Genomic DNA, 27,396 nt, shown 5'->3' on the forward strand with positions numbered 1-27,396 from the left:
CCCCGCTCATGCTCTGCCTCTCTCTGTCTCTCAAAATAAATAAATGTTAAAAAAAATTTTTTTAAACTAAAACTGAAGTTTTAAGTGCATCTTAACACTCTAAGCAAAGCTGGAAAGCCAAAGGGTAGAAGGGGTTTACATAGATCTTAAGCTGTATTATTTATTTAGTTTTTATATTTTATAACAGCCAGACTCCCCAGAGAGAAGAAAATGCCAGGCACGTACAAACCAAAACTGATCATGTTTTTCTCATAACGCGGGGCTTGTTTGTGGAGAACATAAAGAAGTATCCAAAATACAGTGAAAACACTGTCCTGGTGCCCCTTCTAATGTTCCCAGAGGGCACTACTGTAAGCTATTTACATGGACCATTTTTGAAGGTTTTCACATCTTCTTTATGGTTACTTATTTCTCACTATTACAAGCACGTCTGTCCATTACAGTCTGTTTCACCTACTTCTACTCAATTCACTGCTTCTAACATACCAGAAAGTAGATAAATCAGCATTGGCAGACCATGTGTAAATTTTAACAAAATAGGTTCTGAGTGAGCCTCTGCTTGATGTTTCCATGAGAAACTATACCTAGGCTTCAGGGTCAGGATGTCAAAGTCTTCCTTTGACTGCCCTTTAGGAGAGCCAGACAATAACCAGTTAGAAAACTAAAATGCTTAGTGCATCAGTTGGTATTAGATGCTAAGGAAAAAACTCTTAAAGCCTATGAAAAGAACACAGAAAGAAAAGACAATTCATTCTAGAAATGATTCATTTGAAAACTAGCAAGAGTTCAAGCTAAAGGTATGTAAAGACACGCGATAGAATATAAAGAGTTATGTACCTACTCAAGACCTTGAGACAAAGTCACAAATGAACTGGGGAGCATCCCACTTCTGGAGCACCGTAACTGCAAATTATCTTCCTCAAAGCCAAGTAAGGTCACTAGAAACTCCACTCCGAAACTCATGTGCAGAACAACGTCTGATCTGAACAAACCCAACTTACTTAAATAAACTTTACTGTGTGCCAGAATAAACTAATAAGAGTACTGTACACAAGTTTGTTCTGATAAAGAAAAGGAACAGCTGTCAGGTACTATAGAAAGCAAAGTATAAAAAGAAGTATTTTTTCAAAACTCCAAAATTAGAAAACAAAAGCACAATGGGGCACCAAGTAGACAATCAGAAGTAGGGACACTAAAAGTGAGACATTACTCACTGAAAGCAAAATCCTAAGCAACACGTGCCCGACACATTTCACCATGCCATGAGCGTGGGACAGTACTGGCTTCCACTGGCTGGCTAAGCTGTGTGGCAACCTTCTCCCTCAGGAAGACAGAGTTTGAGGCCAGGTCCCGGAACGTGGAGCTCCATATACCACCACCAAGTCTGGGTCAGCAGGCCCTCTTTCTCACAAGATTTACACTTGTAAATCTTCTACAGTTTCTACACGATTTTCACTGCCAAGGAACTAAGCAGGGAACCTATTTTCAAATTTCACTCAAGTTTTTCTCTTTAATCATAAAGACTTATGTTATATCCATACATTCATTTCCCCTAATAGAACTCAATAAATGCATGTAACATATAATGGTTATATTTCTAGCATTAATTGAGGCTGAAATGCTTCGATTGACTGTCAAATAATGTTTCAAAATTTTGGAAATCACGACCTTCCAGTAACAGCAACTATTTTAACTATTTTCTCTGCTATTATTCATTAAGTTTATCATTTGACGTAAATTCCAGCCTTTAGTTCGAATTACATGGTTATTCATAGGGGCATGGACCCAGTAAAAATTGAGTAATTAAAAGCTTTTAACAAATGATGAATTATTAAGTTGTTTACAAAAATGATAATTATATACCTAATTTTTGTGTCTCAGGAATAGACCAGTACTAAGTAAAAACATGGTATCACAGAAAGAAACACCCTATATATCTGAAAACATGATTCTAGACCCAACTCTATGATTATGACTTCTGTGACCTGCAAGTTCTTTACTTTCTAACCTGAGGTTTATTGTCTTGTGTAGAACAGGGGTATACTACGACTCATCCTGACTTTGCTTTTCTTGAAACTTCAAATACAAAGTAATTTATGTGAAAAGTATTTAAACCACACAAAACATGAAGCAGTACTATTATTCACCCAGAAGTTTTTGTTTTAGGGGAAACAGCACGATGCACACTGTATGTGCCAGATATTCCTGACTTCTAATTTTGAGAAGCTGATTATCTCCCAGATGAGCTACAGTAATATTTCCAACTATGTGAAGCTGTGGATTACAGGACATTATACGTAAATTAGCTTCCCAGTTAAATTTACTTCTATAAACAAAACTTTTAACAGTATAGGAAAACATGAACCTTGGAATAAGACACACAAAATCTTGCCTTTGCCATGGAACAGCTGTGTGACTTCAGGCAAGTTATTTAACCTCTCTGCACATCTCATCTGTAAATGAGGATAATATCTATTTATTGTGAGGATTAAAACTTCTGAGCAAATCATTTGCAATGTGCACAGCACAAACTTCTGGCACACAGTAAGCACTCTTAAAATTGTGTTTCTTATTACTATAATCATGTTGGACAGAGTTCTTTTTAAATACCAGTGTAACTCCTTTAAACCACCCCTTACTGATTCAGGATCCCATTAGGACTATTAAATCTGTACCGGGACATATCGTGGTGATCCTAAGGTCTACTGACATATGCAATGCCTCTCTGCCAAAAAACTCAAATTAGAATGTTTGTGATTTGTGGGTCCTTTTCTATAGGATGCCTGCTCTGCAGTCACCTGTAAAATACTGCTATCAGTTTATGTTTCCATAGAAGAATTATCACTACTGCTTTCTGATTTGCTCTTTCTTACCTATAAAGCTCAGAAAAATAGCTAGCAAGCTTTTTAGCTTAGTACTAGGAATAAACCAAGAGTTAGAAGCCTTGGTGGGAAAAGGAAATAAGTTCTCACAGGAATAAAAGGCATAATATCCAACTTTTGAACACAGGAGAATTTTGGCTAAGCCGTTTTTTCTTTTCTGTTAACTCCCTTGTCCTTTACTACATTCTGTACAGATGAGGTTTGCCAGGTAAATAGGACCTGACCATACAATACACGTAGGAGTCAGCTTAAGAGAACAATCTCCTTACAGGGAAAAGATCCAACAAACAGATGTCTGGGGTATGAGGGAAACAATAGCTAACCATGAATAAAAGAGATGGCTGCGTTTAGTCAGACAAATTCTACCAAAAATGACAATCCTGAAGGAAACAAATGCACACTGAACATTTATTTTCTCATGAGTTGAAAGTGAAACTCATTCATCACACAATTCTTATTCCTTATTTAGCACCTGGCCGAGAAGGCCACAGGGCACACGGCAGAGCAGGGGGCAGAACACCCAGGTCCTCGGCCCTGCTTTACAACCGAGGCACTCTCTGATCTTGGGCAAGCCTTCTCGCCGGCAGCTTCTTTATCAGTAAAGAAAGGGTCAAAGTCAGGAGGAGGAGAGGAGACCACAGAAGCAGAGGTTGGAGTGACATGTTTTGAAGATGAAGGAGGGGGCCAAGAGCCAAGAAATGCAGGCAGCCTCCAGAAGCTGGAAAGGCAAGGAAACAGATCCTCCCCTAGAGCCTCCAGAGGAATGCAACCCTGGGAGTCTATTTTAAACTCTGTCTTAGGAACTGTAAGATAGCAAATGTGTGTTGTTTTAAGCCACTAAGTTTGTGGTAATTTTTTATAGCAAGAACAGTAAGTAAACTAAAATATCTGTCTGTAATTAACTTCTGCCGGGACCCCCTCTCCGCTTCCCTGAAGGAGCGAGCTATGCCTTCAGGCTCACGTTCCATCTTGACTAGCAAGGTAGCGGCGGATACTGGAAAGATCTCTTTAGACAACTTCACAATTTTTAGCAAATTATGTTCCAAAACCATTTAACAGGATTCAAATGGATGTTAAATAGAGATGCTTTACCCTTGCAGAGAAGTTTAACATTAGCTATACTTTACTAGGTTACAGTTAGATACTAAAACATATTACGGATGTTAGATTAAATAAACACCTTAAATTCACTGGAGATAATTAACTTGGCACAGGGTAAGATTTCATGAGTGAGTGAACATGATCTTTGAATTATTACTTTGTTATTTGCTACATGGACTTTGATCAATGCTAACAATATAAACAGAGAATTCTTTTATTAACTAAGGAAGAATATACAATGCCACTAAACATAGAAGACCAAACAGGAAAGGCCCCCCCAGAGTGGCAACGCAAACGTCCTAACAAACACTTTTTGTGGAATGTCAATACCTGTTCCAGTTCCTGCTCTGCATACTGCCTTCTACTCAGCTCACACTCGGCTCCTTCCCTTAGCTCTCTCAGCCGACAGGCCTCTTCCTTTGCGTAATTGATTTCATCCATCATTTTGCGCTCTAGATTTTGCTTTTCTACAGCAACGTTTCTGTTTTCTTCCTGTGCCTTTTCAAGCCTTACAGAATGATAAAAGTAAAAATTCCTCACCAAAGTTTCATCTTTTTTATGAAGAGTAACTACACATCAAGCAACAAAATACATGTTTCAATCCAAAATCACACTATTTTCTATTAATCTTACATCTGAATAGCAAAACAGCAGGTGGCCCATGGTATAGTTGTTTGGTTATCTTGAGCTCAAAATACAGTGATAGCAGGGAATCACTCTTCAAGCAAAGAGACTTCTAAGAAATTCATCATTATCTAAATCATGTTAAAAATAAAATTTCACTAGGGGCGCCTGGGTAGCTCAGTGAGTTGGGCATCTGACTTTGGCTCAGGTCATGATCTCATGGCTCATGAGTTCTAGCCCTGCGTTGGGCTCTGTGCTGACAGCACAGAGTCTGGAGCCTGCTTCGGATTCTGTGTGTCTCTCTCTCTCTCTCTCTCTCTCTGCCCCTTCCCACTCACTCTCTGTCTCTCTCTCAAATATAAATAAAAACATTAAAAAAAATAAAACATTAAAAATAAAATTTCACTATACATATCACTCCACCTATATTTATTTCTACTGATCTGCCCATTTATTCACTAGAGCATACCTTTAATATAAATCTATAATTAGGGCATTGTAAGTTTTATAAAAATATGAAGTGTACATACATTACTGATATGTGTAACAAACTAAACATAAGTGTGTAAGCACACACCCACATTACATTTTCACAAATTGTATTTGCCAACATAAATAAGAAGACTTATAGCTTTTTAAACGTACCTCTCTTGTAAGTCCATGAGACTTTGCTCTGCGGTTTGTAAACTCTCCAAGTCTTTCATCATTTTTGCGACATGTTCTTTTGATGTCTTATTCTGTGTGTAAGCAAACCAGCACCCCCCAACACCAATTACTATAGAAACTGTGAGAATAAAATCCTTCATCCAGTTATGAGGCGGGCCTATGAAAAAAAATGTAGATGGTCAAATTAATCTTTGAGTGTAACAGAATCTTCATACAGAGGCATTTTGTAGTAGGTAGCTAAAACAAGCAAATGTTTTTTGATGAGCCTCCCATAAACAAGCTCCATTCTTTTAAAAACTATTTCTTCAAACAATCAAAGTGCTTATCGTAACACTGATACACTAGACCCTCCAGAGGGCACAGATAAGCCCACATGGATGTACCACACCCCTGTGGCACAGGAGGCAGTAACAAAAGTTCTGGGGACCCTGAAAAGGCAAGAGTACCTCCAATCATGTCCTCTGTGGGGTGAAAGCAGGCATAAAGAATACCACCACTATCATCCCAACTGCTTTCCTTCAGTCAGGTTAGGGACATGTCATGCTTTGATACACACACTGGAAGCCTAATCATTCAACAAAAGAGCATTTCCCCCTCCAAGCAAGCAGTCATGTAATGAAGATTAGTCAGTGATTCTCAACCAAGGGCGATATCTCCCACAGTGGACATTTGACAATTTTTGCTTGCCACAGCAGGGAGGGTGTAAAATGGGTGGGGGAGTTGCTACTGGTGTCTAGTGGGAAGAGGCCAGGGATGTTGCTAAACAGACAAAAACGCACAAGACACTTTCCTGCCCTGCTTCTGCCAGTGACAGAGAATTACCCAGGAATCATCCAGCCCAAATCATGAAGTGCCAAGGTTGAGTAACCATGAGTTAAATGATCGTAACAAGTCATATTTTAGGTGCTATTTGCCAGAGATTTCTGGGTTACTAGCAGGAAAGAGCAGGATCACCTTCTCCACCACTAGCCATGTCAGTAATTTCCAGCAGTTTCTACAGTAAGGAGTAAGGAGCCAGGGCCTACTGTTCTCAGTGATACAAAACACAGAAGTCACTAGTCAAATAACTTCCTAGTCTATCCCTGACTCTTAACACACACTAAGATTCAGAGGGCTCTCTGGAGTGATACACAATGATAACGAAGACAATGTAATGCATGATTTGCTCCCAAGAGATAGAGTTTACAGCGGAAAAACTACCGAACTGCCCAGGCCTCCAGCACGTCTATGCTGTATGTGTGATGAAACACGGGGCTCCGTAGACATCAGGACTTCTCGTGCTCACTCAGGTTCGTGTGTGTTTACACCGTGTGAGGAATGCCAAGCCCTATGCCAGACACCCTATTTCCAGAGCTCACGCCCTCACCTCCAGTGAAACAGATGCACTGCGGAAGACCAAAGTCTCAAAAGGATTTATTTTTACTTCCGCCTCAGACTGAGAAGTTCAGCTCAAGTTCTAGTTTAAACATGAGCCCAGTTCAGGCCAAAATATTACTCACCAGAAATAACAATAAAGAGAATGGTCAAGTACCAAACTCTATAGTAAGCGCCACAAACTGAAAAAGATTTCAGCGAAAACTCCTTTACAATGTGTGTCTGTTCGTTTGACAGTGTTAGTTTGTTATAAATCTAATGCTGGTGTTCCCACTGCAGGGCTCATTCCCTCAAATAATAATTCTAAGACAAACACATTAAAAAGGTAATGCATCATTAACTTCTTCGCCGGTTTATTAAAACATTTGTTTTCAGCATTCTTTTGACTAGTTTGGTTTCTTCTCAAATGACATGAAATACTGTTTTGGCTTAGAGGGAGTTTGTTCCTGGCTTAATAAAATATAAATATTCCTGACCAAGTTGTATACAGAGGCAAGTTATATAGTTTCATTCCTATTTGCACCAATCATTCACATGAACAAATCAGACAGAATCTCACAGAAGACAATCCCCAACAGATACAGCAGAAAACTTAGGGTGTCACCTCTGTGGAATGCCCGGCATTTCAGGAGTGTTCTATTTCCTAGGGTTTGTAATTTCCAACAACAGTGCATTTCCACCAACTCTCACAAAGCAGAGTTCCAGCTGTTTGACCAGCTGCTCTCAGCCTGAGCCAAAAAAGAACCACCAGTCCCATCATGGAATCTACCCAACGGCTCCAGTAACCCTTTTTTGGTAGTGTCACCCCCCAAACCGATCACAGAAACCTGCAAATCTCCTAACTCCGAAAACTGAGGTAAAATAAATATTAGTTTCCTAATTTATCATTTCTGGAAGCCATTTTTCTTGTATTAATTGTTACTCCTTTTTGGCTTCTGAAAAATAGAATATAAAACCTCTAAAAATGTAGAATATTCAAATACTTTTCCCCAAAGCTTTTTAAAACTTGAAATTAAATAAACATATTAAACTTCCCTTCTGGGAAAAAAAAAAAAAAAAAAGTATTCCTGTCAAAAGTAAAGAAATACAAGGTTTATTTTCCTTACAAGTATGACATAATAATTTCTTAAAAGTTCTTCTTCAATACAATCAAATAACATTCTCCATCTTGTGCTTTGCCAGGATGGTCTGTTATCATGGAAAATTTCAAGTGGATCTTCAGGAACCAGCTTGGCAATGTGACATTCCACATTTCAATGACAGAAAATCTCACCCTATAAATCTTTTAAGATGATATTACATTTCCTTTATACCTAATAGACGATTTTCTTAGTGTTTTATCTTTCTTACTTTTTCTTCTTTAAATAACAGGGGTGCCTGGGTGGCTCAGTCAGTTAAGTGTCGGACTTTGGCTCAGGTCATGATCTTGAGGTTAGGGAGTACGAGCCCTGCGGTCAGCGCAGAGAATGCTTCCGATCCTGTCTCCCTCTCCGCGCCCCTCCCCCACTCATTCTCATTCTCTCTCAAAAATAAATTAAAAAAAATAAATGACAAATATGTGATCTGATTATTCTTTTGCATCATACTCTGTGAGAGAGAATACTAACGTGTTAGAGGTCCAAACAAAACCACATCCAGCGCCTTGAGCTGAAGTTTTTGTCTGTGACTTCGATCGCTGATTTTCAACTGGGAGCTCATAAATGAAGGTTCATGCACTGCTATCCTGTTCATTCAAAAAATATATACATATTAAATGAAAATATTTCTAGTATGTAAATTTAAATACTTGAGCAATACATGTAATACTTTACACATTAGTGACGACCTACTTCTGTTAAGAGCTCATCCATGTGATTTAATACTTTACTAATATGTGTCAAAAAACTTCTCGGTGCAAACTTAGCTGTACAGACACCCTGCATTAATTATTTACTTGTTATGTTGACGTTTTTGTTTTCTAAGGTTAACTTTATGCTACAATTTACTTGAATGCAGAAATTTAACTAATGCAAAAGCATTTTATAACCATTAATTACCTCTGCATTTTATTATCATTTCACAGAGAACAAGAAAATTGTTAGGTAATTGACTTAACTTCAATAGCAAACTATAAAATATACTTTTTAATCTAGATCATATCACTTTTCTTTAAAAGTGTCTGAAAAACCTGTACCTTTACATTCTAATATGTAAACTATTTATAAATTAAAGAGAGTCCACGGAAGTCATAAGTGAGAATAAGAAGTCATCATGGTTGGGGGGAGAAAACAGACATTTATGTAATAGGAAATACTGAACCATTTCATTACCAATGAAAAAAAAAAAACATAGGGGGCCAAAAGGCACAGGTGAAAGAAGGAAATAAAATCACTTTGTTTTGGACGGCAAATCCAAGTTGCCCCATCATCAACTAACATTTCTTAACAACCAAGTATGACACCAATGAAGATCTTATAACACAAAGTCCAATAATAATCATATAATAGTTAATAACAATGACGATAAAAACAAGCATGTACTATATGCCCGATCCTGGGTCAAAGGCTAAATCAAAATTGAAGAACATCTCAAATAGATACAAAATTCCCATTTCACAGATGAGGAAACTAAGGTAGGGAGAGATTGAGTAACTTGCCCAATTAGTAGCAAGAGGTGAGGCAGGGATTCAAACCCAAATATGTATGATTCCAATGACTGTACTCTGAATCCACTGCATTTTATTATGAAAGATACCAGAACGTGTGAGTGTGCAGAAGTTACAAAAACTCCTATAACTGCTACAGGCTTCCATAAATCTTTACAGTGTAAAGAACTCTTTCCCTTTGCAAAATGCCTTCCTTCATCTTCTCTGCAAGTACCTTTTGTGTATGGCTCCTGTTACACCTTTAACGTGACACTTCCCAAACTGATGGAAGGCAGAGCTATGTCTTATCTCAGTATCCCCAAACCTAGCATTATGCTTGGCAAAAGTAGATGCTTGATAAATGTTTGTAGAATACATGAGTGAATGCATGGATGGATGCATGAATGAATTAACAGCAACAATACTGGTAGACTAAACTGAAGAGAAACAACGAGATGTAGTAAAAAGGATACCACATAACAGTTTTATACAAGGTTCAGTATGAGCCCGGGAGGTGGAAGTGGTTCTACCTGAGTGGGTGAGGATGTCAGGGGAGTTCACACAGGTCTGAAAGGAATGAGGAGGCATGCGTCAGGCAAAGAGAGCCTTAGTTTAAGCTCTGGTAATAAGAATTTCAGACTATAGAAAATCAGTAAAAGTCTTATTATAACCGTGATAACATAAAACTAACATAATTTGGGCTACCTATTGCAATGCGACAGTATTTTAATGTCACAGAAAGGAAACAATGAACTGCTGTTAGGTACCTGTCCATCTGGAATGTGTAATACATTTTCTTACACATTCTTCTAAGTAGCTCTTGTACCTACAATCACCCTACAAAAAGTCCCGTAACTCATATTGCTATTTAAGTTAATTGATACTTAAGTCCCTTTAAGCGAGTCCTCTAATTGCCATTACCCCTATGAAAGGGGCTTGATGATGGGTATTCTGGTTTCCCTTTCTTCTCCGCTCACAGAAGCTCCCGTGAGCTCACCTGAAAGCTGAACTTCTGTATTTATAACCTGTCTTTTCTGGTAACATGTTCACTATTAAAAAAAAAAAAAATTGATCTTGATGAAGTGTGATGTTATTTCGACAATTCTCCAAGAAGCTGAGCTATCTCTGGTACCCCTTACTTAACCAAAGGAAAAAAAGTGGCTATAACATTTATTGCCAACACACTGAGCAACCTATTTCATTTCATGCTGTTGTCATACAAAGAAACTTCCCAAAAGACGACATAAGAAAAATACTAGGAGTTCCTCATAACTAGGGTAACATACAACTCAAAACAAAAACAAAAACAAAACAACCCCAATCCCTAAACCCTAATCCTAAGTTTTAGCTTAGAAACTTATTTAAAAGCAAAAACCCTATCTTTATTTTGTCTTCTTTCCACCATCTAGTTGCACCTTGAACACACCAGATACTCAATACAGACTTGTTGAACTGACTCTTATTCCCATTATTTCCTCAATATAACCATATGCACAGCAAAACCAGTAAAATACTGATGTTGATGTTCAAAATATATTTACGGGAGATACGAAAATTTTCAACTCAATCCAAAATCTGAAGTCCAAAGAAACAACAGCCACTTATTTCAATAGAGTATGTAAGCAAATCGATTAGAAATACAATATGCATATTTCATCACAAATAATAATGAGATAATAAGGGATTAGTCTTTTTTGATTCAAGAAACATTTAAGAGAGGAATGGAACACAAGCAAGTTCTGGTAGAATCGTTGCAAATTTTGACATTTGAGTCTTTAAAGATTTTTAAGTTAACTAATGGAGATTTAGAAAGTAAAATTTAGAAAACGAATAATTCCAGGCATCTAAGGGATAAACTGGAATCCTAGACTTTGGTATCAGATCTATCTAGGTTCAAGTGCTGAATTGGGCAAAATATGGTATCAGATCTATCTAGGTTCAAGGGCTGAATTGGGCAAAACATTTGACTTTTCTCTGATTTGCTTTTTATCTGCAAAATGGGGATAACAATACATACTTAATTTTAACCATGAAGTTTAAATGACATAATACAGAGTACCTTTATGTTATATACATTTTAAAATGGTTGCTATTAGGGATACATGGGTGACTCAGTCACTTAAGCGTCCAACTCTTGATTTCGGCTCAGATCATGATCTCACAGTTCGTGAGTTCAAGCTCTGCATTGGGCTCCTTACTGAGAGCACTGGAGCCTGCTTGGGATTCTCTCTCTCTCTCTCTCTCTCTCTCTCTCTCTCTGTCACCTCCTTAGGATCAGAGGTGTGTGCTCTCTCTCTCAAAATAAATAAAAAATGGCTATTATTTACATTTTGTTTATTAAGCTTTTTTTTGAGCTTTAACTTGTGGCCACCAATATTAAGTGACTATTACTATAAAGAATACAATTAAGAAAGATCTGTACATTAACCCACTCAAATAGGTTTTTCATAAAGGTGGATTCATATCAAATGAGTATGTTTTTGTTATATATACCACATGGTCAGAGGTTGGGCTTTTGATGTTATCTAACAAAGATGTAGTTGGCCTACCTTCTAATTCCAAAAATTACTTTCTTTGGGAATAAATTTTAAAAAGAGCTTGATTATTTAGACAAAGAAAAATGATTAAAACTTACAAATTCACACCTTAAAAAATTAAAGAATGGATATGATATTTCCCTTGAGCCCTTAGTCACAGAGATAACTTATAAATTTGGCACAGAAAAGTAACATCTAGTATATAATTCTCCTTGAGTGAAAAAAAAATACATTTGGATAATAAAGACTCACCTGGGAAGCGTTGTTCCTTTGACATTATTGTCTCTAAAATTCTTCTCATATTGGGGTAGTTCAACAAATTCTATCAACCACTGAAGCGTGTCTTCAAGGGTCCAATTATGAACTGCAAGAGATAAAAGGGGAAGGCATATTTTAAACCTAATTATCAGCTTGGAAACTTTACATAATTTACACATATATATTTATATACACATATATACACATGTATATAAAATTACTAAAACTTCGGAGGATGTTAGATTGAATTTTCAATTCAATCAACACAAAGTACTTAAATGATATCTGGCATTCTATGAGAAGCTGAAAACAGCGGGGACATACTTCCTATACTTAAGTTTATAATCTATAACAGAGAAAGCATGAAAGAAAAAGAATAAAATATTAGCGTGCTTAATTCTAAAATAAGCATCTATGCAAAATTCATATAGGAGGAAATAATCCATCATTTCCCTGGTTGTAGAAAAACTTACAAGACATGTATCTATTCATTCATTCATTCTTTCATTTAGTCATCCATCCACAGAATACTGTAAAGCTTGTGAATATCAGGTTCCATTCTAATGCAATGGAATATGGTAATAAGCAAATGCAGAAAATCCTTGCCCCCATGGGATGGGGGGGGGGGCAATTTACAAGAGGAGGAAGAAAAGTGAAGAAAATTTCAGACAGTGATCAGCTATTAAGAAAGAAAGGAGAAAGATGTCAGGATCAGCCTCTGAGGAACTATTATCTGAACTGAGACCTAAAACTTTGCAAGAAGCCAACACTGTGATCATCCGGGAGAAAAATATCTCAAACAGATGGAAAAGCTAGCAGTATAAAGGCCTTACTAAAGGAATGAACAACCTGTATTTGAGAAAAAGAAAGAGAAAGCAGAGGGGCCAGGTCATAGAAGACTTTAAAAAATTCTGGATATTTTTCTAATTTCAGTAAGAAGTGGGGGGGGGGAGGGTAAATAATCAATGTTTTTAAATCTATATTTACTCTTCAATGCGGATAATGGATTGTAGATTGTGTAGGAGACAAGACTGAAAGCCCAGAGCAGTAAGGAGAACATTCCTTTATATAGCAGTCCATACAAGAGGCTATATCACTCTTGGACTATGGTGTCAGTAGAGGATATGGTGACAAGTGGTCAGGTTTAGGATATATTGTGGGGAGAATGCTGTTAGATGTGTTCATGAAATAGATGGGGGCTGGTAGCTACAGGAAAGTAAAAAACAAACAAACAAAAACAAAACAAAAAAAAGTAGAGAGGATAGTACCATCAACTGCAATATTAAAGAATGGGAGGAATTGGGGCGCCTGGGTGGCGCAGTCGGTTGGGCGTCCGACTTCAGCCAGGTCACGATCTCGCGGTCCGGGAGTTCGAGCCCCGCGTCCGGCTCTGGGCTGATGGCTCAGAGCCTGGAGCCTGTTTCCGATTCTGTGTCTCCCTCTCTCTCTGCCCCTCCCCCGTTCATGCTCTGTCTCTCTCTGTCCCAAAAATAAATAAAACGTTGAAAAAAAAATTAAAAAAAAAAAAAAATAAAGAATGGGAGGAACAGACTGGGAAGACAAGCAAGGCAGGTGACAGAGGTCAAAAGTTCTGTTTTTAGACATGTTATATTTGAAGGATATATTAGATATTTAAGTGCGGGCACATCGTAGCAGTCAGATATACAAGTCTGGAGCTTAGGGAAGAGTGCGATTAGAAACAGAGATATAAAAATTGAGAGTCTTCAGCATTTGGATGGTCTTTAGACCGAATGAGATCACCCAGGACACTGAACACAGCTATTAATGGACTCCAGGAGACTGGCCCTAAATCATGAAGAAAATGATAGCTAACATCTTTTCTCCTGGACACTTATTTTGAATTAAGCCCTTTATACTCACATTTTTTCCTTTAAGCCTTATTTAAAAACACACAAAACTTATGAAACACTAACATAATTATTTTCATTTATGGAGATGAGAAACTAAAAGGTTAATGGGACCAAGATAGATAGTAGCAGGACTGGATTTGAACCCAGGCCAACTGACTGTAGGACCTGACTCTATGCTATTCTGAGAGCAACAATATTAAATAGCAGTAGAGATGTAAACAAGCAGTTAAAGACTGGAAGCAATTCAGACATTTCTGCTTGAAGAATATGAAGGACAATGATGAGAGTACCCAAAGGGAAGGATGCAAGTGTCCTTAAAAAATTAAGAGCTCCAGATTGTCTGCATTTAGTTTGAGGTTTGGGGAACACAAAGTGCTTATAGACCACAGAAAGGTCAGAGGATAGTGAAGAACATGAGTGAGCACCTCAGGGGCTCAGTCGGCTAAGCTCGGGTCACGATCTCACAGCTCGTGGGTTTGAGCCCCACATCAGGCTCTGTGCTGACAGCTCAGAGCCTGGAGCCTGCTTCGAACTGTGTCTCCTTCTCTCTCTTTGCCCCTCCCCTGCTTGTGCTCATGCTCTCTCTCTCAAAAATAAATAAACATTAAAAAATTAAAAAAAAAATAAAAGCAGATCTGGGAATCCATCTGTGTATGCATAAATCTGAGAAATACCTTCCTGATAAACTACAGAAAATTAGGAATTCACTTCTGCAAGCAAAGCTAAATTTTCACAATCTGCCTTTTTCATGAAGTGTTCTTTAGAGAAAAAGCTTCAATAAGTCACAACAAGAAAGCAGCTAGCAAAAATTCATTTAAAACCTACATATGGTAATTGATTATTTTATACTGAGACAAAACTTGGACTATTTAAAAATTTTTCTCTCCTTCATGTGTTCCTGGCATAAGCCTGGACACATGCCTGAGGCTGCTGTATCCATTTAGCCAAATAACTTAGAGTACCAGCTAAAGGTTCAGGCCCTCGGTGCTTGCCAATGAATTTAATAAATTCGAAATAGCCTTTTTTCTCTTAAGTTGCTTCCCATTCAACATGAACTGCACTGAGAATTACTTGTCTTGATTGCCAAGAAACCAACATGCAGCTGCACCTCGTACACCCACACAAAAATCTCAGCCAAGAAAACAGGAGAAGATTCTCTCTGTCATTTCCATGGCTGTTCAACTGATCAACAACAGAAGTCCCTGATCTCAACACTCCAGCATATCAAAATATTCCTTCAATTCCCAATGAGCCAGGATAGAAAGGAAGAAAAATCTAATGAAAAAAAAAAATACATCTTTAAAGTGCCCAAATCCTAATGTCACTCTCCTCTGTAAACAGAATATTCTAGTGGTTCTAAAGTCATTTCTTTTACAATGAATCTTTAAAACAACAAAATTATAACAAAGAGCACACAGTTTACTTTGGGAGGAAGCTCACTTCTTGCGCTTTTTGGTTTCTTTGGTGATGCCTAGTAAATACCTTCACTTTTCATGACCAGGACTTGCATTTTATATTAGCTTTCTCTGCTTCAAATATACTAGTTGCCTTTCAATTCTTAGGAGAGGTCATACGATGTCCTTCCTCAGGGCCTTTGCACCTGCTGTTTCCTCAATATAGAGACTCTTTTCTCCATCGCTGACTCATCTTTGTCTATTTACTTTACCAAGACTTCCAATCTCAGTTAAAACCTTAATTCCTCAAGGGAGCCTTCCCAAACACTGCTATTGGTCATAAATCACTCGGTACTTTTTAGGCATAGCATTAACTGTAATTATTTATTTGTAGGATTATTATTTCAACATCTGTTTATTTCACTAAAGCACACGTTTTTTTGCTCATCATTCTATTCCTAGCATTTGGTACACAAAAGATGTTCAACAAATTATCTGTTGGATCCTCTAGAATACATGAATTAGAACATGCTTAATTGACAGATACTATGAAAATCTATTTTCACATTTTAGTGAAAAGACCCAAATAAAAAGTGTCTGTAGTTACACATTTAAGAATTATCTGGTTCCTTGTCACCTGCCTCTCAATTGCTTTCACATATGCTGTTGCTACACAGCACTTCCACCAGAGGGCGGCCAGAGGAGGAGAGTGTATTTTCGTTAAAAACTAAAATTTCCGTATCTGCAAAGCTCCAGCAAAGCCGATTTCCGTGCTGTTACCTTATGTGGTTTCTGCTAGAAATCGTGTCACTGAGTGACTTTTGACATTTATTCCAAGGCAAGTAGAAAGACCTCCGGAACAGGAAGAGACCTGATTCTGGTCCCAGCTGTATCACTGATTTACCACAGCCAGGTTATTAAATGCAACTCAGTTTCTTCACATACAAAATGATAAAATCAGGCTAGACCATCTTTTAAAATTCACTCAAATTTGGGGCACCTGGGTGGCTCAGTCGGTTACGGGTCAGACTTTGACTTAGGCCACGATCTCATGGTTCATGGGTTCAAACCCCGCGTCGGGTTCTGTGCTGACAGCTTGGAGCCTGGAGCCTGCTTCAGACTCTGTGTTTCCCTCCTCCCTACCCCTCCCCGGCTCATGCTCTCTCTCTTCTCTCAAAAATAAATGTTAAAGAAAAATTTTTTTAATTCATTCAAATTCTGATTCCATTATAACAAACAAAAGTTGGTGTTTAAAATATTACTAAACTGCTGGCCTAGAAAGTAGATTATAAAATACTGACAGGGGGCGGGGGATGGTGCGTCTGGGTGGCTCAGTCAGTTAAGCGTCCAACTTTGGCTCAGGTCATGATCTTGTGGTCCCGGAGTTCGAGCCCCAAGTTGGGCTCTGTGCTGACAGCTCAGAGACTAGAGCCTGCTTCAGATTCTGTGTCTCCCTCTCCCTCTCTGACCCTCCCCTGTTCATGTTCTCTCTCTCCCAAAAATAAACACAAAAACATTAAAAAAATAAAAAAATAAAAATACTGACAGGGGAAAAGTGCCTCTAAGAACTTTCAGGACAGCAACAAAAACTGCTGCTAATGTTTATCATGTGCGTATTAAATACCAGGAGATTTGCAAACATTATTTCAAATACTCGTTGCAACAACCCCTTGAAGTAGGTACTTTGATCACCACACTGAACTTAAAAGTCTACGAAGGTGACGTTCTTAATTAGACCTAACAGATTAGTAAAGGATCAAAGTAGCTTTCAGACCAAGTTTGCTTCCAGAGCTGTCCACCACTGGGCAGTAACACTGTCTTCTTAGAGTTAGGTAAGTGCTCCCAATAATCAAATTACGCGTTGCAAGTACACAGTTTATGTTCCGGTCACATTTGCAGCCATATCTGCAGCTTTCTGAATGTACCACACTCCCCCATGCCACTCCTTCCACCTGGGATGGTCTTCCTTTCTTCCTTCTTTGCCCAGCATGTTCTTCCATAGCCTTTAATTCTCAGATCAGAAAGTCCCTCCTCCACCAAGTTTTCCCTACCCATCAATTCCCAGATCATAGTCGCTCTTCTTTGTGCTCCAGATCACATGCACATAAATCCGCCACAGGATCTGTCACATACTCTCACGCGACCACTCATGCCTGTCTTACCCCCAGGTGATGAATTCCTAGAGGGCAGGAACCTGTTCTTTTACCTAATACAGTGGTTGTCAACACCCAAAAGCCACACTCCTTTGATACAGGATTGTACATTTTATTATACTTTCATATATATCCTCATTTAACTCCCCATGTTCACATTTGAGAGATAGCTGTTCTCTCTAGTCTATACAGAGGACTGTGGCCAAAAGAGGCCCAAGTAATTACATATGTGGTCACATCTGTCTCTTAACTGGAAGAGCTAGAATCTGAACTCTCATCTGCAGAATCCAAGTTCACTCCCAATATAGGTGTCTCCTGATTTAGATTAGCTCACTGCTTAGGGGCGCCTCGGTGGCTCCGTCGCTTACACATCTGACTCCCGATCTTGGCTCAGGTTATGATCTCACGGTTCGTGAGCTCGAACTCCATGTAGGGTTCTGTGCTGACAGCGTGGAGACTGCTTGGGATTCTCTTCTCCCTCTCTCTCTGCCCCTCCTTCCATCTCTCTCAAAATAAATAAACAAACATCAAAAACATTTTGAAAAAGAATAGCTCACTGTTTAAAACGGAAAACACAGGTTCTCTTTGGAACACACCTTCCAGACACATAATACTAACAGTAATACAAGAGTTAAACATCGCTTATGAGCAATCTGCCATAGGTAATCGCATTCACGGATTCGGGATTCTGCTAGAGACATCTAGCGCACACTGTGGCCTACTGAGGGCGTGGAAATAGTAACACAACAAACAGCGCAAGGGCACTTATTCCAGTTCTTCATCATGGGGTGACTCCTAAGACTTGAAAAAGCCTAAATGACAAGATTTCAAAGAGCCAGGGGATTCAGAGCCAGAGCAGGGCTCTGGAGCAAAGCAGGTGGTGGGGAACAGGAAAGAGTGGGGACAGGATGGTGAGTAGAACCAAATCTGCAGGAGATGAGTGGGTGTGGGGATGTACGATGTGTGGGGGTACCCGTTTATGGATTTTCACAGGAACAGAGGCAAGATAAGGATTCTCCTTTTCATTACCCTCCCCTTGCCCTCAACGGGGCTATTTTAATAGGGAACAAAGTTCCTGATTCTGTACCAAAACAGTTTCCCTCTCTTCTCCTTCCTCCTTGCAAGTGTCGGTCTTTCCGGCATGTAATTATTTTGGATCAGCATTTGAAAAGGATGAAAAATAATGACTGGACCTGAGGGGAGAAAGTTTTTAGTCAGCAGGACGACTTGTAGTAATGGAGAGAATGAAGAGAGAGGAAGGGCTAGAAAAAGCCAACAACAGAAAGAGAAGCTAGCATTCCTGTGGCCACCACGCTGAAGCAGCCTTCTTACAGAAACACATGAATCGCGCACAGGTACATCCTCGTGTACAAACTGGTTCTAAGCAGAAGAGACAGTGCAACTGAAAGTGATCTCTCCCTCCCTGAATTTCTATAGTCTTACTGTTTCTACCAAATGGCACACCACACACGCTGCCTCATTTTCCAAGTATCTGCTTAATTATATCTTATGTCCCTACTATACTGTAAGCTTCCATAAGGCAGGAACTATGCCGCCCAGAATAAAGTGGCCGTTTAAGTATTAGTTGTATGTATACCTGACCCCTAAGGGTGAGAACCAAACCTGTTTTGTTTTGTTTTGAATTGTGTCTACGGGCTATGCCACACCTACAGTCGTGTGAAAGACAAAAAATACTGTTTTCACGATATCCTATTCCAAAGCAGCACTGGAGGAGGCTGGACTCCAAACGGGATCACAGACACCTAGGACATACTGGAGGTCGGAAGCTGTGTGTTGGGACAGAAGGTGAGATGAGAATCTGGTTGCTTCCGGCCCAGCCCTCACTGAAGCAAACACGACATACACAAACCAGTGTGAAAGACAAACTTCCGAAGATTAAAATTTACACATTCACTTGCTCTTTTCACCTGTAAAAGGCAATCTTATAAAACCAATGCACCCGGTGTACTTAGCCATAGACTTGTATTAAGTTACAGGCCTAAAAATACAAAACAACTTAGTGAGGTACCACCATGTAAGTTTTCATCGGTTATATTCAATGTAAGTACATGCTGTCCTAAAAACCTTCAAAGATGATCTGTAAAATTACCTAAATACTGTGAGAAAAAACTGATCGGTAATTATAAGGCATTAGTGCACACACAGAACATGTTAAGAAAAGCAGTAGCTGACATTTTGTGAGCACCTGGCAATTTCCAGTAACTATGCTAAATGCTTTACATGAATCATTTCATGAAATTCTTTCAACAACTCTCTGAAATAGGTTTTACGAGTAATAGTAAAATCTTGGTTCACAGATCAGGAAGCTGAGGCTCAGACAGTAAGAGTAACTTGTCTACATGCACACAAGTGGTGGAGACAGGATCTGTGGACTTCAAAGCCCCAGCTTCTGACTATTACCCTCACCCCCTCCTCCTCTCCCTCCTCTGCATGATGAAAAAATTTCAAAATACAGCCAAAGTCACCATCAGCCATGTCAGAACTTGGGTATAATATGCACATTACATTTATTCTGTACTTCATGTCTTAATAGCTTTCCTACTACTTTCCAAAAAATGCCACATCCTAAATTTATGATAAAAAAAAAAAAAACTCTTGTAATGTTCTTAATGTTAAGAAAGCAACTGGCACAACAGTTTCTTCTGGCAGACTAATGTATTTCAGAAAAATCAACTTCTGATATCGTAATACAGTAATGTTGACTTAAATACAATACGTTCAATACACACTCACTACTTTCTATCAAAGCATGAAAACATCTTGATAAATACCAAAAGGTTTAGTAAAAAGGTCAGGGAGGAGAAAGAATAAACACTGTTAACAAAGGCAGCTACATGTCAAGTTGGCCACATAAAAGGGTTATTCAGAGAAGTTCTCTATTGTGAAGCTTCTCTGACAAAGAAGCTAAAAACCACTTGTGGGTTAAAAGAAATCTGAATTATTGGCATGTTTATATGAAGTACCATATTCTAAAATACAGGTGCACACCAGTATTCGCCACTTTCTAAATTCAATTTCACTGAGAACTTCAAGTAACTAAAACCTCAGAAGTTCTCTTTACAGTGACAGACGTAACTTGTCACAGGAAAACACAGTTAACCTAAGGTACAATACAGCACGACTGTGATGAAAAGCAACTTCAGCTAAATGTAACGGAAACATTTGCATATTACTTTGTAGAATACAAAAGATGAAAAAGTTGAAAGCCTTCCACATTTCATCTTCACTCGGTCCGTAGTTATGCAGACTTTATGATGTGACTTCAGAGCGAGGCCGGTGGTCAGCTGCCCCGCACGGTCCAGACAGGCTTATCTTCAGAATGGAGCCCGAATGTGAGCTCGTTCACACGCTGTCTGGTGGGGCCCGTCTCTGTAGCATGGACTAAATTCCTGCAACATGCTATATTTGGACACCGAAAAGCCACACCCTGAACTTGGGAAGTCCATCTGTTAGGAGCTGTACCAAAGAGGAATAAATCCACACACTTTCTCTCATGAGCTCCTGACCTTTTACCAGGTAAGAACTACATGTACTTTTTAGGCACACTGCTTAAGTGTTGGTAAATGTCTGAACATTCAGAACTAAAAATTACCAGGGTGTTTCTCTTCCCAGGAGTGGTACCACAGATGCTAAGAGAAGGCTCTACTACTTTTTCTATTGTGAACCGCAATCTTATTAGCATTTAAACAGAGTGTAGTATCAACCCTTAATTCCATGAAGATGGTGAAGAATAACAAAGACCTATCTTAAAAATAAAAACCGGAGAAACAGTCTCAAAACTGTGTGCCTGTTCTGAAGATTAGCAAAATGTATGTGGGAATGACTCTTAGCCATGGTAAAAGTACTCTACAAATGTAAATTATTATCACAGTAAAATAAACAACAATGGATCAGAAAGTTTTTGTAATTAAGGAAATTCAAGGAATGCACTTTCTTGAGTCAACAAGCCAGTAGACTCAAGAGCCATAAAAAAAACCTTCAAGTTTAATAAACTCAAGTTTTCCTGAATACCTCATTGTTGTGTCATTAAAGATACCACCTCAGGGGTAGAGTGGCTGTATCTCTGCCTATACATTCTTTCATGGTACACTCAGCCCTCAGCCACCCTCCTTCTTTCATTCCTTGGTTCATTCACTCATTCATTCATTCACTGACTTACTCACTTTTTAAACACCAAACTGGGAACAAAAAGAGCATTTCACATTAAATGAAGGTAAGTTCTTTGAGGGCAGACAATATTTCTTACTCATTTTTACATTCCCAACATAGTGTACAACATCAAAAATATAGCAAGCATTAAATAAATGTGGGATGGCAGAAACGTCTTAGGAACTCAATTAATGCTTGTCGGGTGAGTGAATAGATGGCAAAGTGATTCTATCAACCAAGGCTGCCAGGAAAATGTCACCTTCATTCACTCTTCTTAGTGGCATTTCTAGATAAAGCAACAAACATCTTCAGGAGTATGACTAAGGTTCATAAAATGGAGTGGAGGCCGCTTTTCAAAGACTATGTTTAACAACAAAAATTCTACCTTTAAATGACAGCTTTACAAATGTTTGCTTTAATTTTCTATTATAATTATTAAAAATAATCCATTTTTCTTCCCTTAGAATCTGAAGGTTTCTTCAAGAGGTTTTCTCTACAGGCAACTTGGGATTCTTTTATTCAGCAAATATTTACTGAGTTCACAAGTATAGTTACTATTGGGCACTGAGTAAAATAAATGTAAAACGTCAGAGTCAGGAAATTACTACCAAGACTATCAGAAAGCTCAAAGTAAGCAAATATACTGATTTAAGAGGGAATTCAACACGGAGCACGTGGGTGGCTCAGTCAGTTAAGTATCTGAATCTTGATTTCGGCTCATGTCATGATTTCATGGTTCTTCAGTTCGAGCCCCCTGTCGCTCAGGCTCTGTGCTGACAGTGGGAGCCTGCTTGGGATTCTCTCTCTCTCTCTCTCTCTCTCTCTCTCTCTCTCTGAATAATTAAACATTGAAAAGAAAAAAAGAGTTCAACAAAAAAATGAATACAAAAGCCAGCCCAGTGAATAAACTCTTTCTAAAGGAGATTAAACTAAAGGCCAGCTAAAAATTAAGCTATCAGAGCCTGTCATACAATCTCCAGGCAGGAAGACACTATGTTCAAAACTTTTAATCCTACTTTCTTCTAGAACAGAAAAATTCACCAATTTCAATGACAGAAGCAGTTTCAAGATAATTTACTCAGGCAGCTTCTATTTGATCTGCAACTATAAATGCCTTTTTCTAGTACATTTGACCCTAAGAAATTTAACATCTCACAGATAGTTACTAGCTATTTTCCAACTTGGGTTTCATTTACTATACACAGCAGTGGTTTAACTAGTTATTAATGACAAAATTACTTTTAAGAAAAGTTCTCTCGTTTTGTGAGTACTGACACAATGGTTAAAACATTAAAATACTAAATAACCTCCCCATTCCCATGTTACTTTCTCAATAGCTAGAGTTATGTCAGAAAGGAAAAGTGTGAATAACGTGCTTCAGTAATAAAAAGTAATTTGTAAAGACAGACTCATTGACATAGTGTCAACTGGAGAGGGCTCAGACTTCTCTCCAAAATTTTTTCTCTTTCTTAAATTCATTTCACAGTCTTTCAATTGCCCAGCAGTGGCCAGGTTCCATAAGAGGACGGGAAGACAGGCCAGTGGTGACCAGAGTCTCCATAATGGGACACTGGGGTGAGGGCTCAGGGAGGGCAGAGGGGCTATACACACAGGCTCCTGGGTAAGGCAGCAGCCCAAAGGGGTCAAGAGACTGGCAATTACCCGGGGATGGGCAAATAGGAAAATACATTGAAAACAGCAGAGCTAGGGTTTTCCTGCTGAGTAAAAGCAGCTACAAATAGGGAAAGGGATTCAGCAGAACTAACGCGGTAATGTTGTACTGGTAGCGGTATGACGTGGTATCAGGTGACAATGATGCTCAAGACTTTTTAATATACAGACAGAAATAGAGAGGTGCGCGTTTCTTAACTGTTCACTGAGAAGGCTCGCCAACAGCAACACCTCAGTAGCAGTGATCACGTCTAGTGCGCAAATCACAGCTTCTAAATACTATCTAAACTATCAGCAACCATGACTCCTTGAAGAAATGGTTGTTTCCAGGCCTAGGGCTGACAAATAATAAAATCTGAGCCTGGAGCACCTTTTTTGTGCCAGAAAGTAAGGAAGAGCTAAAAAAAAAAAAAAAAAATGATGGAGATATACATATAAAAGAATACAGAAACCAGCCAGCTTGAAAGGCTTTCCACCAGCCAAATCTGGAACAAAATAATGAGAGCAACAAATTATAACCCACCAAATAAACTACAAATCCAAGAGTCCACCCACACTGATGTAAATTTAATTGCAGGAAATCAATCTTCAAATCATAAGATTGGAGACTATTCCTCCAATTTCTAATTTCAAGATACATCTATTATCACCCCCACCATCTTCACAAGATGTTGATAATACACTGTTTAAATCTCTCCCTTACAGTAAAATCCAGGAATAGAAGGAATAATGGAACTTAAAAAATTACAATTTGGCAACCATCAGAGTTAATGAATTCAGGCAAGAAATATCCAGCAATGCTAAAACTAGTGGGTACAAGTTGCATGACCAGAGTTCTTTGTTCTGGTCTTGCAACTTTTCACTAAATTTGAAACTGTCTTAAAACATTAAAATTTTAAAAAGAAATCTTTCAATTTTTTTTTAATTATGTAGGTAGAGTTCTAATAATTGCTGACTTCTCTATCACTTTGTAGCTTGTGTTCTTCTTAAATAAAGAGTAGTAATTTTTTCACTCTAACAATGATAATAGCAAACACTAGGCTCTGATTAGTTATCAAGCATTGTTCTAACCTCTAAATCGTCATTAACTCATTTAATCTTCAACACAATCCTCTAAGGTGGGTGCTATATTAGCTACACTTTACAGACGGGGAAAGTTAGGGACACGGAGATTAAGGTACTTGCCCAAGGCCACAAACCTAGTAAGTGCTGTGTAAAGAACTGAACATAGGCATTCAAGTTCCACATTACTTTGGGATAGTATCTCTTCAGGAAAGGACAGCTGTACCCTGAGGTTTCTCAAGAAATGAGTGTCTAAAATATGAGAAGCCTCAGTGATTATGAAGCCTCAGAACCCATAAAGTTTACTTATTGTTCATTACTCACTTAGTACCAGGTTGAAAAGATGTAAGATACTAAATTCACCCTCTTAGAAAGCCTTCTAGAATGGATTTAGGCTGTTTATCCAGCAAAAAACTAATAAACTACTACAAAAATGCTTATGATGCCTTTTGAAAACTACTTTAAATTTTCTTAGGTTACATTCAGAAATGATGTGAAATTTTAGTAGTCTTTTTTAGGAATACGGTAATTACATTGGCTTAAATTACTGAACATTTAAACTTTATTACTGCTCTACTTTTACCGGCTGGAGTTGAAATAACCTGCTTCATATATATATATACATATATATATATATACGTATATATATATATATATGTATATATATATATCTATAAATATATGTATATATATATGTGTATATATATATGTATATATATATATACACACACGTATATATATGTATTTTTTTTTTGCATTTTCTAATTGTGTACTCAATAATTCCCAGTCGTATTTCTTTGTTCTCTTGCAAATGACTTACTTCCCAGATCCAGAAACGCTTTCCTGTTCTAACTTTTTTTCTCCCTAGGCCCCAGCTGTGCCAAAGGGGAAGAAAGTAATTCTGTTTCTTCTGGTGACACTGTTGGCAGACAAACCCACAAGCTGTTACCAAATAATCAAATTCAGAGTTCTTAAATTATAAATTACACTTTCTTACGCTTGTTATTCGGTGAAAATAAGACAGCTTACTCTAGTAAGTAATCATTATTATTTTAATGGAAGTGTTGACAAACCAAAATTGGTAACCTCTAAATCCTGCCCAACCAACTGACTTGCAAACTGAACCGATTCTTATATTCTAGAAGACAAACACCATACCTATTTGTAGTTTATACATGCTTTCAATCTACACAAATGCTACTAATAAAAATATTGCATCCATTTGGTATTTCAGAGAGTTCTGCTCCTTGCTTCCTATTAATATACAGAAAAATGAAAGATGTTCATAATGACATGAAATTCATTTCTGAAAAAATATCAAATTTTCCATTAAAAAATACGGAAAATGGGGCGCCTGGGTGGCTCAGTTGGTGAAGCGTCCGACTTTGGCTCAGGTCATGATCTCACGGTCTGTGGGTTCAAGCCCCACGTCGGGCTCTGTGCTGACAGCTCGGAGCCTGGAGCCTGCTTGGGATTCTGTGTCTCCCTCTCTCTCTGCCCCTCCCCCACTCATGCTCGGTCTCTCTGTCAAAAATAAACAAACATTAAAAAAAAATTTTTTTTAAATATGGGAAATGAAGACAGCACTGTAAACTATAAAACTACCATTTCTTATAGTCACATAAAAGTACTGCTTTTCCTAGAATTGATAACAAGATATTACCTATAACTATGTATAACTTAAGCCGTTTTTGTAATTTCATAAAGGCAAATGCTCCTAGGCAACTAATTCTCTGATACCTTAGTAAACGCCATACTCATTGGCTCTCTGATATCACATTTGTTCTTCTTCCCTATTGCAAAGGCCTCATTTGGCAAAAATTCGTGAGTGACTCAGACAAGAAGTCCAGGACATCAGGAAGACAAAGCACTACAAAAACCTTCCACATTCTTACTCTTTATAAGCCTAATAGCAGCTGGGAAGAGTCATTGGTATTCTTAGATATTACTTCAGTTGATGAATACTATTTGACTTTTGGGGGTGTTTAGATCACGTACCAAGAATCATCTATTCCCTGAATTTATAGGTATCTGGAGAGCATCCCTTTCTCCAGATGTGCAAAGTAACTCAGAATCGACAGCGCCTAGTTTGTCATCTCAAATTCACTTTCCTGCTCCTCCAATGATGCTTTTCAAAACACCTGTATTTCCCCTTACACAACACAGACATGTCTAGTGATCCTAAGTGAACACAGTGACAAGGGTTTCACCTTGTCAAAGTAAGAAATCGTGTGCAGTAGGGAAAATCCGTAATAGCCAGTAAGATTTTGGAAAGCGGAAAGTGGAGTAAAATTTACCGACAGAATTCTCAGTGTTGAGAGTTATATTAGCTCATTTCATTAAAACATCAAAATGGGATTTAATAAACCATCTGTATTTGGGAAATGATGTAATTATAAGACACAGAGTAAGACCAAAAGAAGCCCATAAGAAAATCCATTTCTAGCCCCAATTTTAGACTTGGCTAAATATCAAGAATATATCAGATATTTCTGCAGGAGTAGCTATATATATATATTTTTTTTTAATCAGGGGACCCATTCTGCCAGACCCCACCTATCTACACCTTTTAAGCTTTTCTTCTACCTTCTCTTCTCAAAATCTAGTTTGAAAGCCAACAGTATTTACCATCTTCACTTCTTCTTTAACCCACTCCAATGAGACTTTCACTTCCACCACTGCAGTCAACTGCTTTTTGTCAAGATCACTAACAACCTTAACCTCTGCTTTGCCAACCTAATCTCGGTCGCCATCTTATCTGAACTTCTGGAACATCTGACACGGACTGTGCCCTGTTTCTTAAAACGTTTCCTTCCTTGGGGCACCTGGGTGGCTCAGTAGGTTGAGTGTCCCCCTCTTGATTTCAGCTCAGGTCATGGTCTCGCGGTTTGTGAGATCGAGCCCCCTGCCTGGAATTCTCTCTCCCTCTCTCCCTCTGCCCTTCTCCCTTCCATCAAAATAAATAAATAAACATTAAAAAAAACAAAAACAAAAAAACGTCCTGCCTAAG

General features: G+C 38.3%; 1 protein-coding gene across 3 annotated transcripts in view; it reads right to left on the bottom strand.

The window, feature by feature from the left end:
* The window catches only part of STIM2 (stromal interaction molecule 2), a 150,710-nt gene that overhangs the window by 18,857 nt on the left and 104,457 nt on the right, over positions 1-27,396 (bottom strand). For all 3 annotated transcript variants that reach the window (XM_040486239.1, XM_040486248.1, XM_040486256.1), the window contains exons 4-7: positions 12,060-12,171; positions 8,255-8,370; positions 5,253-5,430; positions 4,314-4,491 (exon numbers count right to left, since the gene is read on the bottom strand). In XM_040486239.1, coding sequence (XP_040342173.1) covers positions 4,314-4,491; positions 5,253-5,430; positions 8,255-8,370; positions 12,060-12,171 — 584 coding nt within the window. The remainder of the gene's footprint in view (positions 1-4,313; positions 4,492-5,252; positions 5,431-8,254; positions 8,371-12,059; positions 12,172-27,396) is intronic.

Source organism: Herpailurus yagouaroundi, unplaced genomic scaffold, assembly GCF_014898765.1.
Source record: "Herpailurus yagouaroundi ecotype Mexico unplaced genomic scaffold, PumYag 28, whole genome shotgun sequence".
NCBI lineage: Eukaryota > Metazoa > Chordata > Mammalia > Carnivora > Felidae > Herpailurus > Herpailurus yagouaroundi.